Here is an 18,530-nt window from a genome sequence, read left to right as displayed (position 1 = left end):
TGACATTTATTTTAATCTCACAAGACAAATTACTTTGATTCTACAGCTTGTTTACTTTTAAGCTATTTAACTGGGATTGTAACTTTTACACAAGTAAAAAGTCTAAATATGTTTTTTCCACTTTGCAAAACATTTGCCCAACACAAAATTATATTTAAAGTCTTGTGCAGCTCCACGTTTCATGTAATAAATCTTTAACAGGACACAGCAGTTACTCATTAGCAGGTATCTCAGTCTGTGTGTTGCACTCATACATTTTATACATTAGCTGATAATTGAGTACTTCATCTCTCTCATCCATCAGAGAAGTTACTTTTCTTCTAGTTACAAACTTCATTCTGCTGTTTGCGTGCATCCGTTACTAGCAGAGCTTTGATTATTATTTAACAGCACTGGGACTGCAGAAACCTTCCATACACGACCTCTAATCCTGTATTAAAGAATCTGTGCAGTACACTTTGAATTTTTGCAATTATAAAACTGTGATGTACTCGGGTTGTTTGGAGGCAGGGGATTTCTGCCTCACTGCTTCATTAAACAAAAAGTAGGCGCCTAACATAAAAAAGCTATAAACTCGGTTAATTCCTAGAGTGCTCAGAGCTCAGTGCCACCTCATCGCCTGGATGATGCCGTTGATCTTTCCTTTTTTTTCAAAATTTATAACAAACAGCATGCTATCTGTGCAGACAGGACCGCTTTCCCTCTGCTTTCAGATGCCAATCAATTTTCCAGCACTGCTTTAAATCACAGTCATGGGACTAACAGTCTATCAGATAGAGATGGGCTGGATAAGTGTGTGTGTGTGTGTGTGTGTGTGTGTGTGTGTGTGTGTGTGTGTGTGTGTGTGTGTGTGTGTGTGTGTGTGTGTGTGTGTGTGTTTGAGGTAGAAACTGATGAAATTAGAGAATGGATTTTGTCGAGGTGAAGCAGATGAGAGATGACAGCTGGATAATTGATTTTCCTCCCTGTTGTTTCCCACTTTATGTATGTGGGGTGTGTGTGAGTGTGAGATCTAGCAGTCTGACTGGATAGCCATTTCGTTACCTTTCCATTATCCAGTCAGTCACAGCTTTTTCATTAGATGCTTTCATGTGTTTACTGGGACGAAAGATTTGATTTTCTCTCCAGCAGTTCGCACGTGTTGGCACCGAAGCTGCTTCGGCCGGTTAGTTTCAGCAATGCGACTTTGCCAAAAACGGCTCAGGAGATACCGAAAACAAAGCGGTGAACAACTTTTTAGCAAGTTTTCCTTCCTGTGTAGATTATGATAAGAAACGTAGGGTTTAATTTCCGTCTTTTATTAGATGCAAAATGTCTTAAGGTGCAGAAATAATAGCTGGGATGTTTGCCCCCAGCATGTGGCAGAGATACAGAGACCCTGCAGGTATTGTTTAATGATTTAACATGATTTAATAGTTTGTGTGTAATAAAGGCAAAGTTGACACACTGCTGTGCTCCCACAGTGTTTTATTAATAACTACCATGCTGTGTTGTCATGTATAATATGTTTACAATACATTAGGTTTTTGTCCTAAGTCACCACCTCACTAGTCTCCCTCTCCTTGTTGCTGTTCTTAAGCTGGGCTGAGACAGTATAAATAAACACAAGAATAGAAAGGAAATGAATAGATGTGACCCAACAGAGACAGGTTTACACAAGTGATCTGATCAAATTAGCTTTAAAAGGTTCACTTGTCCCACACTTAGATTAAATTAAAGCAAGCAAACAATACATTTTTCATTTATAAGATTATTTTATTTTGTTATTATTATTATTTTTTAATAGAAAAGGAAAAAATGTCTTTATATACACATTGATGGACAGAAGTTTCATGGAATGTCATAGTAATTTTTGAGCTTTAATGATTTCTGTGGGTGGAATGATTGCACGCACACATCTTTAATGAATTTAAAAAACAAGCACTGGGTGCTCCAGTCTGAACTTATTTTAGATTTTTTTTCTAATCCACACAGGGTCAAAAGCCTTCTGGCTGGATATTTGACCCCTCTTCTTGGCAGAATTGGTAGCATTAGCTTAAATTGGTTGGTTTTCTGGCACAGACCTGGGTTTAAAGCACGGTACACAAAATGTCAATATAGATGGTGTTGAGGATTTGGGAAGTTCATTCCAGAAGGTTAATCTTAGCCTGCTTCATCCACTCAAAAAACAGATTTTATCTGTTTTTCTTTTGTCTTGTGTTTGGTCAGTGGTCAATGGTAACTTTATTGTCCCCAGTGGGAAATTGATTTGCAGTCTGTTCATACAGAGAGATGAAAACAAAGAAACACAACACAAAGCCCAGAGAAAACAGACCAAATTTTTCATAAAAAAATGCAAATGTGCAATGGCAACAACCCTTACGTATTATTAACCGTGATTATAGCAGCAGGTACAAAAGACACGCTATGTTTCTTAGACTTCAACGGAGGCACTTTATACCCACGACCACAGGGAAGCAGCTGAAAATCATTAAAGAGAGGATGGTCTGAGCATAACATGACAGAGGTTGCCTTCCTCAGCACCTGCCTGTTATAAAAGTCCACAAGTTGGACCTGAGACCTCCCTGAAATCTGACCAGCCACTTTAACCAGATTGCTAAGTCTGGCCTTATTGTTAAAAGACATATTACCATACCAAGCAATGATGCAGAACAAATAAAACAGATTCAATAAAACTTTTATAAAAAAAAAAAAGGGTCATTATTTCAGAAGAAACATTAAAACCCAATCTCCTTAAAAAGTAGTCTTTGTTGAACCTTTTTCACTGTAGCAGCAAGATGTGGCTAAAAGGGACAGAGTCTTATCAACAACCCCCAAATACTTATAACTGTCCACTAGTTCAATGGCTGCACCATTTACCACTGTTAGTGCAGGATGGGGGGATGACTTCCTGAAGTCAATAACCATGTCCTTGGTTTTCAAGGTGTTGATCATTAAAATGACTGATCACACCAAGAAGCAAACTCATCCACAACAGGCCCATGGGAATCCTCTTCACCATGAAGGAGGCTTACCATGACTGTGTCATCGGCATCTGTAATGAGATGCCTGTTAGCCTGTGTACTGCGACATTCATTACTGTACAAAATATATAGTAAAGTGGAGAGGCAGCAACCCTGTGGTGAAGCAGTAGAAGAGTTCAGCTGTTTGGAAAAACAGCCGTTTACTCTCACACACTGAGACCTGTCAGCTAAAAAGTCTAAAATCCAGCCAACAAGATTAAAATCAAGTTTAGACTGGTTAAGAAGTTCATCAGCTAAGCTATGTGTCTAAGTCCTAACTAAGTCCAGTTTTTATCATTTAAGGCGACTGGCAAGAGTAAAATCTTTTCTTTCGAGGCAGCACCTTGAAACAGTGAGCCATGCTTTTATTTCTTCCTGCCTGGACTACTGTAACTCACTTTATGTGGGGGTCAGTCAGTCATTGCTCTCATTGCAGGTTCAAAATGCGGCTGCACGACTCCTAACAGGAACTAGAAAAAGAGAGCATATAACCCCCGTGCTAGCCTCTCTGCACTGGCTGCCTGTGTCTTTTAGAGTTAATTTTAAAATTCTTGTGTTTGTTTTTAAATGCCTTCACAGTCTTGCCCCGCCTTACCTCTCTGAGCTTCTTCATCCCCACACACCCTGTCGCTCTCTCAGGTCAGCTGACCAGCTGCTCCTGGAGGTACCGAGATCCAGGAGGAAGCTCAGAGGGGACAGGGCCTTCTCTATCATGGCTCCAAAATTATGGAATAATTTGCCCATGCACGTTAGAGAGGCCCCTTCACTGTCCACTTTTAAATCACGTCTTAAAACCCACTTTTATTCCTTGGCTTTTAACCTCAGTGAGACTTAGTTTCTCTTTTAATTGAAGTAGTTATTTAATTAATGATTCCACTCTTCTTTTATTTGGTTTTTACTTATATCTCATGTAATTTTATTTTACAGTTCCACAGCACTTTGTGTCAGCTGTGGTTATTTTAAAGTGCTTTATAAATAAAGTTGATGATGATGATGATGTGGCTGGATAGTATTAAAAGCTGAAGAAAAAACAATAAATGAGAGTTGAGCATGACGCTTTGGCACCATCAAGATGGCAATATAGGAAATTTAACAGAGTGACCACTGCATCATCAACACCCCTACACGGCCTGTATGCAAATTGTAGTGGGCTGATAAGCTTTTCTACCTGCTGCAGGATCTCCTTCCTGATAATTTATTCAAAAGACTTCATCACTAAAGATGTTTTTTCCATACCTCGGGAAACCTTTTGTTGCTGAAGTGATAAAAGAAAGATATAAGAAAAAACACTGCAGAGTTGCTCAGCACATGTTTTAAGCACCTGGCCACATATTTGTTTTTGTTTTGTTTTTTCTAAATCATTGTTCTGCTTGAGACGTTTTGACGATCTAGCTGTTGATTTGAGGTGAAGCTGAAGAATTTGGAGGTATAGTCCTCCTTCTTGATTTTTCCATCCAGTTTATGTAATATGCTAGTACAACTGTCAGCAAAATAGCGCCATAGCATGATGCTACCACCACCATACTTGCCAGATGGTACAGTGTTTACATACCTCTGTCTACCAATATACCTCTTGTCGTTGTGGCCAGGCGGCTCAAACTTTCTTTTGTCTGACCACAAAACTTTTCTCCAGAAGGCATTTGGCTTGTCCATGTGGGCAGCTGCAAATTTCAGTCAAACTTTAAGGTGTTGCAAAAAAGTTACAGATACAAATTCTTGAAATGTTGAACTGATCATCTTGGAATTTCCAGTTGTTTACAAAATGGCTCCAAGAGACATTCCTAACCTGTGTAAATCTGCAAATCTTAATCTAAGTTCCTTGAATTTTCCCATTGTCCTGAGTGTTAGTCAGTCCAGTGATTGCTGTTAATTAGTGCTGTTGTGCTGAACAATGAAGCAACCACTTGTAGTCAGTAATGATCACTAATAAGAAGTTAATACGCCTTAAAAAGTTAAAAAACTCTGCAGAACCCTCAGCATCGCTGAAAGATTTAAGTGAGTATATATTTGAGTCTGTATGTATAACTCTGTACATTAGAGAATTCCAAAATAAATTCAAAATTGTGAATTGAAACTACAACGGGGTTTTTTTTTCAGAAATATAAATGAATCCATAAATATTTATATATCATTCAACTGATATGTTCATTTATTTATTTTAATTATTTCTGAACATTTATTTATTTATCAATACATTTTTTTCCTGCCTCCTTTTTGGCGCAGGGCGTTTTTTGACACTCGCCAACTGTTCACGTGTGGCTGATGAGTGCTTGATTGATTTGTCTGCCCCTGTTTTCGGCCAGTTGTTTTTCTGCTTGTGAAAGAGTGTCATGCTTTAGAGAGCACTGTGTTTGTATTCACAGTGTGAGTCTCCAAAATCCCTGCTGTGCCTGAAGAAGAGCAGATTGATCAAAGAGTTACTGTGTAGCACAGCTGTATGCCCACTTTGTCTGTCTTTTATATTTAATTTGAAAGAAATTGAATTATCATCAGTCTGCTCTCAATAAATCATAAAAAAAGAGAGGACGTGTTTTTAGAAATGATTGTAATAGTTTTCAGTTTGCTGCAGTCATGTGGGCCATGTTTGCTTCAGTTGTCCTACTTCTTAATTATAGGATTTGTAAAGAATTTATTCGTAAATCACGGTGGAAAATAAGTATTTGGTCACCTCAAACAAGGAAAATCTCTGGCTCTCACAGACCTGTAACGTCTTCTGTAAGAAGCTTTTCTGTCCCCCACTCGTTACCTGTATGAATGGCACCTGTTTGAACTCATCATCTGTATAAAAGACACCTGTCCACAGCCTCAAACAGTCAGACTCCAAACTCCGCCATGGCCAAGACCAAAGAGCTTTGGAAGGACACCAGGAAAAGTATTGTAGACCTGCACCAGACTGGGAAGAGTGAATCTACAATAGGCAAGCAGCTTGGTGTGAAAAAATCAACTGTGGGAGCAATCATCAGAAAATGGAAGACATACAAGACCACTGATAATCTCCCTCGATCTGGGGCTCCACGCAAGATCTCATCCCGTGGGGTCAAAATGATCATGAGAACAGTGAGCAAAGATCCCAGAACCACACGGGGGGACCTGGTGAATGACCTGCAGAGAGCTGGGACCAAAGTAACAAAGGTCACCATCAGTAACACACTACAACGGCAGGGAATCAAATCCCGCAGTGCCAGACGTGTTCCGCTGCTGAAGCCAGTGCATGTCCAGGCCCGTCTGAAGTTTGCCAGAGAGCACATGGATGATACAGCAGAGGATTGGGAGAATGTCATGTGGTCAGATGAAACCAAAGTAGAACTTTTTGCTATAAACTCAACTCGTCGTGTTTGGAGGAAGAAGAATACTGAGTTGCATCCCAAGAACACCATACCTACTGTGAAGCATGAGGGTGGAAACATCATGCTATGGGGCTGTTTTTCTGCCAAGGGGACAGGACGACTGATCCGTGTTAAGGACAGAATGAATGGGGCCATGTATCATGAGATTTTGAGCCAAAACCTCCTTCCATCAGTGAGAACTTTGAAGATGAAACGAGGCTGGGTCTTCCAACATGACAATGATCCAAAACACACCGCCCGGGCAACAAAGGAGTGGCTCCGAAAGAAGCATTTGAAAGTCCTGGAGTGGCCTAGCCAGTCTCCAGACCTCAACCCCATAGAAAATCTGTGGCGGGAGTTGAAAGTCCGTGTTGCTCGGCGACAGCCCCAAAACATCACTGCTCTCGAGAAGATCTGCATGGAGGAATGGGCCAAAATACCAGCTACTGTGTGTGCAAACCAGGTAAAGACCTATAGTAAACGTTTGACCTCTGTTATTGCCAACAAAGGTTATGTTACAAAGTATTGAGTTGTATTTTTGTTATTGACCAAATACTTATTTTCCACCCTGATTTACAAATAAATTCTTTACAAATCCTACCATGTGGATTCATGGATTTTTTTTTTCACATTCTGTCTCTCACAGTTGAAGTGTACCTCTGGTGCAAATTACTGACCTCTGTCATCATTTTAGGTGGGGAACTTGCACAATCGGTGGCTGACTAAATACTTTTTTGCCCCACTGTAATCATCAATGATTTTTGCACCACAGCTGCCATTTCTTATTGTGTGTCATACATACAAGTTTAAAACAATGAAGGTCACTGTATATACAGGTGTTCATTGTGAGCAAAATTTCAGGTTTCAGACACTCAGGTTCAGTTTTTTTCTACTCTTGGCCTTGTATGATATCACAGGCACAAATGTGGCCAAATATTTCAAACTGACAGACAGCCAGTCAAATGAATGTTAGGTCAAAGGGAGGATGACCTTAAAGAGGAAGTAGCTGAAATGGCTTGTAACAGACAGAATGAATTAAACTGAGGGGCTTGAGGAAGAAAGATGTGGTGAGCAGACTATAATTTCATCATACTTCCTCTAACTCCACCCATGTGTGACTCCACAGAGGCGACTGGTGGCACCACGACAAGGCCTCACATCTACTTCTGCCGCTCGCCAAACATGGAGGACTTCACCTGCTGGTGGCATCCACTCAGCAACCTGACAGACGGAGAGGAAGTCACCCACATCCTCACCTACTCCAAAGAGTATGAACTCCACATCTCACAGTTAACTAGGACTAAAATAAACAGTAGATAGGTGTTGACTGGTGGCCTTAGTGCATATGTTTGAGACTGAGGGACTAAAAGGCTTTAAAAATTGTAATCAAATTGTTTCAAATTTCATCAATGCTTTACACTAACCCACATTAGTGGGGTTAGTGTAAACATATTATGTTATAAAACCTTATAAAACATCCACCCTAACAAACAATAAGAGCCTTGTTTTAGCCTTGTGAAACTATAAAAGAAGCCCCAGATCAGCAGCACACTGGGTCAGTTTCTGGGTCAGGTGAGTTTGTGCAGTTTGATTTCTCGTGCTTCGCGTCACCGGGAAGCTTTTAAGAAGGTCAATATTTCCAAGCTGCTCTGAAATCCTGAACGCAGACTCACGTGGCCTCAAACAGATGCCAGCTGGCCCAGATGGCAGCCACAGCAAAGAAAACGCTGCCACTAATCAGGACAAATTGGATTGTGCTTTTGACCACCACGTGGCTTCAGAGCTCCTACTGATTGTTGTTTCATCTCCTGCTGCACTTTGTATGTTTGTTTGGGAAAACAAATGTAGATCAGGGATTATCTGATAAAAAATAAAAAAAAAGACAAAATCTTACTAAACACCAAAGCAGCTAGGAATAAAGTCACAGCTCAGAGAGGGAGATTACACTCTGCAGGCACACCTCAGTGCTGTTTGTGTTTTAATATATTAAACTGCCATTACACACTTTTTATTTACATGAAATACCCTCACTAGGACTGAATACAAACATGCTAATAAGGTTAAACATAAGCTTGTGATTATCCTCTATATAGAAAAGTTTCAAAACTTAAAGACAAGTTCCTTAAAATATTACAGTTAAGATCAATTTGAGGCATTAGCCTAACGTTGAACCTGATTTGGGGCTTTGATTTGGCCATTTCTTTATAATGGTTTTAACCTGGTTTTAAGCTGGTTTCAGATGTTGGGACTACTAGGTCAGGACTGGATTCAGTTTTGGTTTGGGGCTTGATCGAGAACTTTCCCCAGAATTTGTGTGTCTCTCTCTGTAATCTCCATGTGTTAACCTCAGGTCCTCAGGAGTGAGACCATCTGTTGTGGGATACCTTGTTTTTCTTTTGGCTGAAAACAGTTCTTCAGCCCTCTGGTTGGATGTTTGGCTTCATGATGTCTACAATAAGTGTGATAAATTATTGCAAACCTGCTTGGAAATTAGACAAAACTAGAAAAATTTGCATTTCCTGCGAAAATGCTGTGTGGATGCCTTAACGCTGAAGATGTCTGCTGAAAAAAGCTGAAAAAGTTGAAAAAAAAAAAACAAAAAACATTGCCCTGAGCAGGATTTGAACCTGGCCCTTCTGGTCTAAAGGCAGCGATTCACCTCACTGCACCAAACTCATTCACACAAAGCAGAGGTGGAGAGAGTGACAATTGTGGTGAAATTAGCAGAAGCTGCTTAGAATTGTGCTGATAAGAGGTGAAAAAGCTAAACATTTGGCAGAAAAGAGGTGAATCAGAAGAATTTCTGCTGAAAAGAGGCAAAGAAGCAAAAAGATGAGCTGAAAAGAGGTGTAGAAGCAGAAGTGCTTGCTGAAGATGGCTGTATGTGTAATGACACACTGGAGAGCAGTGACACACAAGAAAGCAGAGCGCATGCAAGCAGGGAACATGTGTAGCAACTGTCACAGGTAGGATTCAAACCTCTGCCACCGGGTCTCACTGCAGATGCCCTACCCTCTGAGCCAAATGAGTTCTGGTCACAAGCAAAGATATGATGAGAGGGACAATGTGCACTGTGGAGCAGAAGCTCAAATTAGCAGAAAAGAGGTGAAGAGGAAGAACTTTGTTGTGAAATGAGGTAATGAAACTGAAATTTGTGCTTAAAACAAGTGAAAAAGCTGAACTCTGAAATCCTGCTAAAACAGAAGAAGAGGCTGATATTTTTCAGCTACTCATTGAGCCAAACTGGTTCTCACGTAACTGAAAAAAGGTGGAAAAGCTTACAATTTTAATGAAAACAGCAGAAGAGGCTGAGATTTGTGCTGATAAGAGGTGAAAATTCTGAACCAATCAGAGGTACTGCTTCTGTCTGCTTCATCAGGCTGTGTACTTGTATGTGTTTCTGCCATAGACTGTTAACAAGAATCTGAGGTCCATATTAGAAAAGCTGGTAAAATCATAAAACTTTGCAGAATTGTAATAAATTATCAATATGAATTACCGGTCTGTGATAGTGTATAAATTTGTACTCAAAAACTAGGTGGGATAGAAGCATAATTCTTGCACTGGGTGAATCAGCGGACTTTGGTGTACTTTGACTGCGATTTACATAGCTCTTTGTATCTCCGTCGCGGAGACATGACGAGAGAAGAAATGGCTTAATTTTCGGAGTTTGAAAAATGAGAGGAGGACAGATTTCCACCCCTCAAACATGTTTTTGCAGAAACACTGTAATTTCGCTTAAATAGTATGAAATAGCAGTAATACTATGATTTGGCAGAAATACTACTTTTTAGCACAAATACTATTGTACAGAATGGTGTACGTCAGTTTAATGCTGGGTGGTGCTGCAATAGTAACTATCCTCGGTCAGAAGGAGAGGCTGACATCCAGGGATTAGATTACCACAGGTGGAGTTTATTGGCGGTCAGATGGATGGTACAGGGAGGCATGGCATACAGTAGGAGGATGTGGAGAGGTGATATGGTGTGGTTTCTATGATTAAGAAAACTGGCAACAAATTCCTCCACTACAAATCAGTCTGATACCACTTCTTACAGGGTTCACGTTTACTAAGGCACTACCCAAAAGGCGCCACAAGAGGGCACTCCAACACAAGAGATGACCTATTTACACTGTAAACACCCCCTACTTAGCCACTACATACTACAGTGATATTACAGTATACAAATTCACACAAATACTATGATTTGGCAGAAATACTATGACTTAGTAGTAATACTATAACATAACAGTTCAATGTTCTAGCACAAATACCACAATATGGCAGAAATACTATGTTTTAGCATAAATACTGTGATTTGGTATAAATACTACGATTTGGCACACATACTATATTCCGCAGATACACTATAACATAACAGATATTCTACGACTTAGTAGTAATACTATAACATAACAGAATTATTAATTGGGCACAAATACCACAATTTGGCAAAAATACTATGATTGGGTACAAATACTATGATTTGGCAATAATACTGCATTTTAACACAAGTACTGAGATTTGATTGAAATACTATGATTTTGAAGAAATACTATTACTCCATACAAATACGATGCTTTGGGACAAATACTATGTTTTGGTTCCAATACTATGATGTGCAACAAATACTATGATTTGGCACAAGTACTATGATTTAGTACAAATACTATGATTTGGCAGAAATACTATGCCTTAGTAGTAATACTATAACATAAGAGATATACTATGGTTTTGCAGACATACTATGTTTTTGCACAAATACCATGATTTGGAACAAATGCTATGATTTAGCAGAAATACTAAGATTGGGTACAAATACTATGATTTGGCAATAATACTGCGTTTTCACAACAACTACTGAGATTTGATTGAAATACTATGACTCCATACAAATACGATGCTTTGGCACAAATACTATGATTTGGCAGAAATACTATGACTTAGTAGTAATACTATAACATAACAGATTTCCTAAAAAAACTATGAAATTGCAGTAATTCTATGACTTGGCAGAGATACTACGTTTTAGCACAAATACTATAACAACGCAGAAATACTATGACTTAATAGTAATACTATAACATAACAGTTCAATATTCTTGCACAAATACCACAATATGGCAGAAATACTATGTTTTAGCACAAATACTGTGATTTGGTATAAATACTACGATTTGGCACACATACTATATTCCGCAGATACACTATAACATAACAGATATTCTACGAGTTAGTAGTAATACTATAACATAACAGAATTATTAATTGGGCACAAATACCACGATTTGGCAAAAATACCATGATTCGGCACAAATACAATGACATGGCAAAAATACTATGATTGGGTACAAATACTATGATTTGGCAATAATACTGCATTTTAACACAACTACTGAGATTTGATTGAAATACTATGATTTTGAAGAAATACTATTACTCCATACAAATACGATGCTTTGGGACAAATACTATGTTTTGGTTCCAATACTATGATGTGCAACAAATACTATGATTTGGCACAAGTACTATGATTTAGTACAAATACTATGATTTGGCAGAAATACTATGCCTTAGTAGTAATACTATAACATAAGGGATAAACTATGGTTTTGCAGACATACTATGTTATTGCACAAATACCATGATTTGGCACAAATGCTATGATTTAGCAGAAATACTATGAATGGGTACAAATACTATGATTTTGCAATAATACTGCGTTTTAACAACAACTACTGAGATTTGATTGAAATACTATGATTTAGAAGAAATACTATGACTCCATACAAATACGATGCTTTGGCACAAATACTATGATTTGGCACAAGTACTATCATTTAGTACAAATAATGTGATTGGGCAGAAGTACTATGTTTCAGTACAAATACTATGATTTGGCAGGAATACTCTGATTTAGCAGAAATACTATGTTTTAACATAAATACTATCTTTTGGCAGAAATTCCTGCTAAAAAGGACTATTTCTGCTTTTTAGCAGAAATACTGTAATTTGGCATAAATACTATAATTTGGTATAAATACTGTGATTTGGCACATATAATATATTCAGCACATATACTATAACATAACAGAAATATTATGATTTGGCCCCAAAACCATGATTTTGCACAAATACCATGATTTGGCAAATATACTATGATTTTTCAAAAAATACTATGATTTAGCAGAAGTACTAAGATGTAGTAGAAGTACTTTGCTTTAGCAGAAATACTATGATTGAGGAGTAATACCTAAACATAGGAGAAATATTGATACACAGACACACATACACAGACAGTAAAGGGAACAGGAGCTGTTGAGAGTCTGGGCTTGGTATATGTAGGTCAGTTAAATTAGCTGCACCTGCTGTAGTCAGCCCTTACACACGCAGACACAGAGAGAGGTGTGAGTTTTCTTCAGTGTATTTCTGACATTCAGGATTCCCCTCGAACAAATGGCCATAATTTCCTAACCGTAGAGGCTAGAACGGTCATTCAGACATTGTTTTGTTCAGAAGAGATGGGGGAATCTTCAGGTCTTCATAATTCAGAGATAAAATATAAATTATTAAAGATATATGACTTGTAATACACTGTAACTGAGTAGAGGCGAAGCAAAAACTGCCTTGACTTGCTCTCAAACAACCTTTGGTAACTCTAAATCTATATGGAGCATCAAAATCATTCTTTCACCGTAAGAAACAGCAGGCTTTGGTGAACAGTCATGGAAATTTTCAGGGCTCTGTGGAAATCCATCAAAAAGATATGATGAGAGAAAAAAGTGACTCATTTCCAGAATTTGAAATCTGATGAAATCTGAGCGAGAGACAAATTTCCTACCCTCAAACAAGTCTAACTCATCTCAGAACGGTAATAGGTGAGAAAATAATTCTTGAATTGTGAGCATCAGGAGTGTCTGAAGATATACCGGGACAAGCCTCATGTCTTAACTTCGCTTCGTTAAGGAGATATGACAATTTGAAAATGCCTCTCATTAGAGAAATCCAGCGGTGATTTTGAACAAACTCTCCATTGAGTTTATATGGAGAGTTTTCTGACTTTGTGTTACTCTGAGGAGATTTGCAAAATAACTATGAGTCCCACAACAATGATAGGGACAGTTTCTGAAAGCCAGCAAAAATACCTACGTTTTGGTGTATAATCTGTGGGGCTTGAGTGGAAATTGAGCGAGTAGCAAGAAGTTGTTTGGACATGAAGAGAAAATTCAAACAGTTTCACTGTCCCCTCTGAGTTAATTGCATAGCAACCATAGCAACGCATGTATTTTCTGAAAAATCACAATTTTGCAACTGAAGACTTAAAGAGAGATAAGATGAAAACAGTAGAAGATCTGAAAAAGCTGAATCATACAGGAATAGCCCAATCATTTGAGAACGTTTTAAAGTTTGAATGGAGTTTCTAGGTGAAAGTATGAGGCAGTAGTTAAGTTTCAAAGACAAGAAAGTTTTAGCAGAATTGTGGAAGTTTCCCATTCATTTCAATGGGACAAATTAAAGGAAAAAAGTGTAATATTTTAAAAAGTATAATAGTAATAAACACCAAAAGTCATAGCCGGCATAAGCAGAAAGAGCAGAACAGTTTAGAGTTTGAACGGTGAAAATAGCACAAAAATTGTGGAAGTAGATCCACGGCGAAAAGTGTACGGAAACACCCGGAATAATAAAGAATAAAGAGAAACAGGAACTCAATAGTGTGGATGCCTATTAAGGCATCCACACAATTAGACTGTTAAAAAAGCCAAAAAGAAAAGAAAGCCCAAGTATTGTTTAAAAAGATGTCCAGTGTTAATTTACTGATTTCCCTTTTGTTTGTTAGTGTTTATCTAAATGTGTTTTTTCTTTGATTTTGTGAAGGAAGGAAGCCAAACTGGAATGTCCAGACTATGTGACTGGCGGCCCCAACAGCTGCCACTTTGACAGCAGCCACACATCTATATGGATGGTGTACTGTTTGACCGTGACCGCCATAACCACCCACAGAAACTACACCTCCAAGCAGCACTGCCTGGACGTGGCGGAAATAGGTAAGGGGTCGGATCTCGGTTAAAAATGCTGATTCAAACTAATTATATGACTCCATTACACAGAAGTTCAGTTTTTTTGCTTCTTTTTGTTTTGATTTGGTTCGTTTGTTATTCAGCCAACAACAAAACTGTTCTGTTAAATGGAATTTGATTCCATTGGAAATGGATTTTGGTGCAGATTTCTCCTTGCGACCTCTTATTTACTGACTAACATTGAGAACAAAGTGATACAAGAAAACAGACGAAAACAGAGCGAGTTTCAAGGCTTCAAAATTCATGTCTGAGTATTGATAAACCCATTTTTTAAAAAAGAAATCTTCATGCTCAGACAGCCAGCTGCGCCACCTGTGGTCAAAGCAGCAGCGAAATAAAGGGCAAAAGTGAGATGACTTTATTGTCTGCAGGCTTTAATTCATTTTACCTCCTGGAAAACTTAAAAGATTGCATAAATAAGATAATTCACAGCAAGTTCACGGGAAGGAGAACTTGTTCTAATCTCAAACTCGATATAAATCAGAAACAGAAAAACATTTGTACACGAAGAGCCAAAGGACTTTGGACTGGAAATCAGTAGGTTTTTAACTTTTCCTCACTGTCATCATAATTGAGCTGTAATTTTATGTGTATCTGGTAAAAAGCCACCAAATGTGTTATTAGTACAAGCAGCTCAATATGACCTTTATTCACTATGTAAATAACAGGTTTTGTCCTTGCTCAAAATTAGCCCTAACTAAGTACAGCTGTAAATTTGACCTCTTTATCATTACATCACACCATTCATTAAAAAAAATTAACACTCAAGGACAGAGGAGGATCTTTAGGCTCATCTTCAAGTTCATAAAAAGACAAAGAGAACTTGACAGTTGACAGAGCTGCCAGTTTGCCGAGAACTAGGAGTTAATAACAACTGTAATAGTCACTGTGATGGCGTGAATAATTACCCACCTACTTCATCTGGATTGGATTAATCCTGAACCTAAATAGAGGATAATAGGGGGATGTGAGGTGTGCACTATGAAGGGAGATTAAAGGAAGCGTTGTGGCTATCTGGCTGAATCACCATGGTACTTACCCTCAACACATAACCTCATCTGGACAGGTCGTGTTTAGAGTTTTGATTTAAAATTGTCTTTAAGTGTAACAAGTACCGTCTGCTGAGGGAATACCTTTTACACATAAACTGTATATAACAGATGGACACAACCACAGTGATGTCACACATTGGTTTGTGTGTAAGTGTTTTGGCTATGCTTTTTTTGTAACCTAGAGGGACCATGTTTGGATGACAGGTCAGAATGCTGTGTTGTCAACATTTGGCTCTTTTGGCACTTTCCATTTGTACTTTTGCAGAACACACTGTCTGCTGTCTCCTCACAACTTACATACATTTAAATTCCTGAATCAGAAAATACATTACCAATTGGCTTGGCTCTTAACTCCATTTTTAGCTGGAATGGCAACAAATCAAGCAGATTAGAAAGCTGTTCAGTCTATTACAGAGCCTATTCAATTTGGGAAAACAAATTTTACTTTGCTTTGGTCCAAAGCTAAAGTGATTTCCTCGTCTCTTTCATTATGGCACAGTGCCATACCTGAATGCGCTTCTTCAGCTCTATTTAAATGGATCTAGTTTAACATTTAACATCTTTAATGAGCAGCTGTCAGTTTGGAAAGAAACAGCAGCATTGAGAGCAGATTGAGTGGCAAAATAAATGTTTTCACTTATGAATTCACAAGATTAATGGTTTTCTCCCAGCACTGCTCTCTTGACTTATTTTCAGAGCCTGTTGCTTTCTGCCAGAATATGTTTTAAGGCTTAATAACCTAAGAAGAAGCAAACACACCTTAGATGAATCAGTCAGAGGGTGAATTTCCCTCTGACAAATACCCTTTGATGTCGAATTTCAATTAGAGTTTTAATGAGAACACTCCAATACATTTTCAGACTCACTACATAATGAGTTTGACATTTTTTAATGTTAAAATATAGAGAGTGTAGTGTTTATATTATATCCCTGTATAGTACTCTCAAAGCCTCCCAATATGCTTCAAGTTCAAGTTCAAGGTTCTTTATTTGTCACATGCATAGTTATACAAGTATAACACACAGTGAAATGTAGTCTGACACGCTCCTCGACATGTGCAAAGAAATTGGGAGGGGGGGGGGGGGGAGGGGGTGTAGAGGAAGAACATTATATATATATGTAGTATATACATTGGGTGAATGTGCAGTAGTAGCAGCAAGCAGGTGAATTCTGTACATTAATATGAATAGACATCTGACTATTTTACAGGATAGACAATTTAAAATTAAAGGAATTGAAATGTACATTGTGCCTTGGTTTAGTGTCTGGAAGAGTCCTGCCTCAGTCAATTATAGATGATGTGAGCGGGCGGGTGTGTGTGTTTAGGGCACGGATGGCTTGGGGATAGAAGCTCCTCTTGAGTCTCTCTGTCCTTGCCCGGAAGATGCGGAACCTTCTACCAGATTGCAGAAGTTGGAACTGTTTGTTGCCTGGATGGGACGGGTCCTTCAGTATCTGCGCTGCTTTAGTCCGGCATCTCCTGGTGTAGGTGTCCTGAAGCGGGGGGAGAGCAATCCTGCAGCAGCGTTCTGCTGTACGGATCACTCTCTGGAGAGCTTTTTGGTCCTTCACACAGCTGTTCCCGAACCACGATGTCATGTTCTGTGTGAGGATGCTCTCCACAGCGCCTGTATAGAAAATCCTGAGGATCTTTGGAGAGACCCTGAACTTCCTCAGTTGTCGTAGGTGATACAGGCGCTGCCTAGCCTTTTTGGTCTGGACCTGAATGTGGGCAGCCCATGTCAGGTCTGAGGAGATGTGGACACCAAGATACTTGAAGGACTGCACCCTCTCCGCTGGAGCTCCATTGATGATGATGGGCTTGTAGTCTCTGTGCTGACCCCTTCTGAAGTCCACCACCAGTGATAAGTAGGGTACTAATAGTTCCTACCCAAGTCTAAGAGAAAAGAGAACCCAGAATTTTGACAATTCTGATACACTAGTATTTACCATGTTCTGGATCCTTTTTTTGTTCACAGTTCAGACGGAAACACCAGTCAACCTGACCTACAACCTGACAGACGTCGGTGGTGATGAAATGGGCCACAATGCGCTGATCTCCTGGACCTACCCGGTGCCTGCCCATGTGCAGTACGGTTGGATCACGCTGGTCTATGAGCTGCAGTACAGACGTATTACCGAGCCAGACAACTGGAAGGTAAAGAGAGAAGTAATAATGAACTACAGATGAGTTTTTATACAAATGGAAGAAAAGAAAAAAAGTTCTTGGGGGAAGATCTTTACATTTACAGTTCTGGATATTTATTTAGGAAAGAAAAGAAATCTTTACATCACTGAGGTGTGTTTCTGAATTAAATTGGTGATATTTGCCTTTATTTTATTTTACTTTTAAAAATAATTTAAGCGCAGACAACTGATTCAAATGTGAGATTACAGTCATTTGTTTTAATCGAGTTTTGGTTTCAGGTGAATGAGAAACTAGCTTGTGGGTGTGAGGAAAATGTTGGGTGCATCATCTACATAAAAGATAATATTTTGAATCTTGTACAGAATTTAATTAATAGACATTAGAAAAAACAAGCTCAAACAAAAATGTGATGAGGATGGCAAACTTCAACAAAATGTCAGGAAAAAAGAGGAGAGACCCTAAATTGAGCACATAGAATCTCAAGATACAAAACAAACGAACCAAGAACTTAAAAAAAATTTGCCAACAAAATCCTGTGTAAAACAATGTGGCAGAAAATGTTATACACGTTACACTGAGTTCATTACTCTTCTTTAGACAGAGTTTTACGTATAAAGTAGTTCATTATGGTCTGCATGTCACAGAACATGTTGTCTGTATGCAGGTGAAGTATCCTCTGCGTGAGCCTCAGGTGGAGCTGCTTGGACTCCCGGTGGACGACTACGTGGTCCGAGTTCGTTGCCGTGCGCAGCACTCCAAGCTGTGGAGTGACTGGAGCGCCACGCTGGTGATGAGCATCCCCCCGAGGCAGTCTGCAGGTACATCAGCAGCCAGACGGAGTAACGGTGCTGATTTACATGCTTCTGGTTTTGACTTTCAAGTGTTTCTTATTTTTACATTTATTGTTGGTTTAATTGCAGTG

General features: G+C 38.9%; 1 protein-coding gene across 2 annotated transcripts in view; it reads left to right on the top strand.

The window, feature by feature from the left end:
* The window catches only part of crfa4 (cytokine receptor family, class I receptor 4), a 63,949-nt gene that overhangs the window by 38,229 nt on the left and 7,190 nt on the right, over nucleotides 1–18,530 (top strand). For both annotated transcript variants that reach the window (XM_004562539.6, XM_004562538.6), the window contains exons 3-6: nucleotides 7,455–7,596; nucleotides 14,205–14,374; nucleotides 17,439–17,617; nucleotides 18,273–18,426. In XM_004562539.6, the coding sequence (XP_004562596.2) occupies nucleotides 7,455–7,596; nucleotides 14,205–14,374; nucleotides 17,439–17,617; nucleotides 18,273–18,426 (645 nt within the window). The remainder of the gene's footprint in view (nucleotides 1–7,454; nucleotides 7,597–14,204; nucleotides 14,375–17,438; nucleotides 17,618–18,272; nucleotides 18,427–18,530) is intronic.

Source organism: Maylandia zebra, linkage group LG23, assembly GCF_041146795.1.
Source record: "Maylandia zebra isolate NMK-2024a linkage group LG23, Mzebra_GT3a, whole genome shotgun sequence".
NCBI lineage: Eukaryota > Metazoa > Chordata > Actinopteri > Cichliformes > Cichlidae > Maylandia > Maylandia zebra.
Note: the sequence above shows the minus strand (reverse complement) of the source record. Positions and strands in the feature narration are given on the sequence as shown.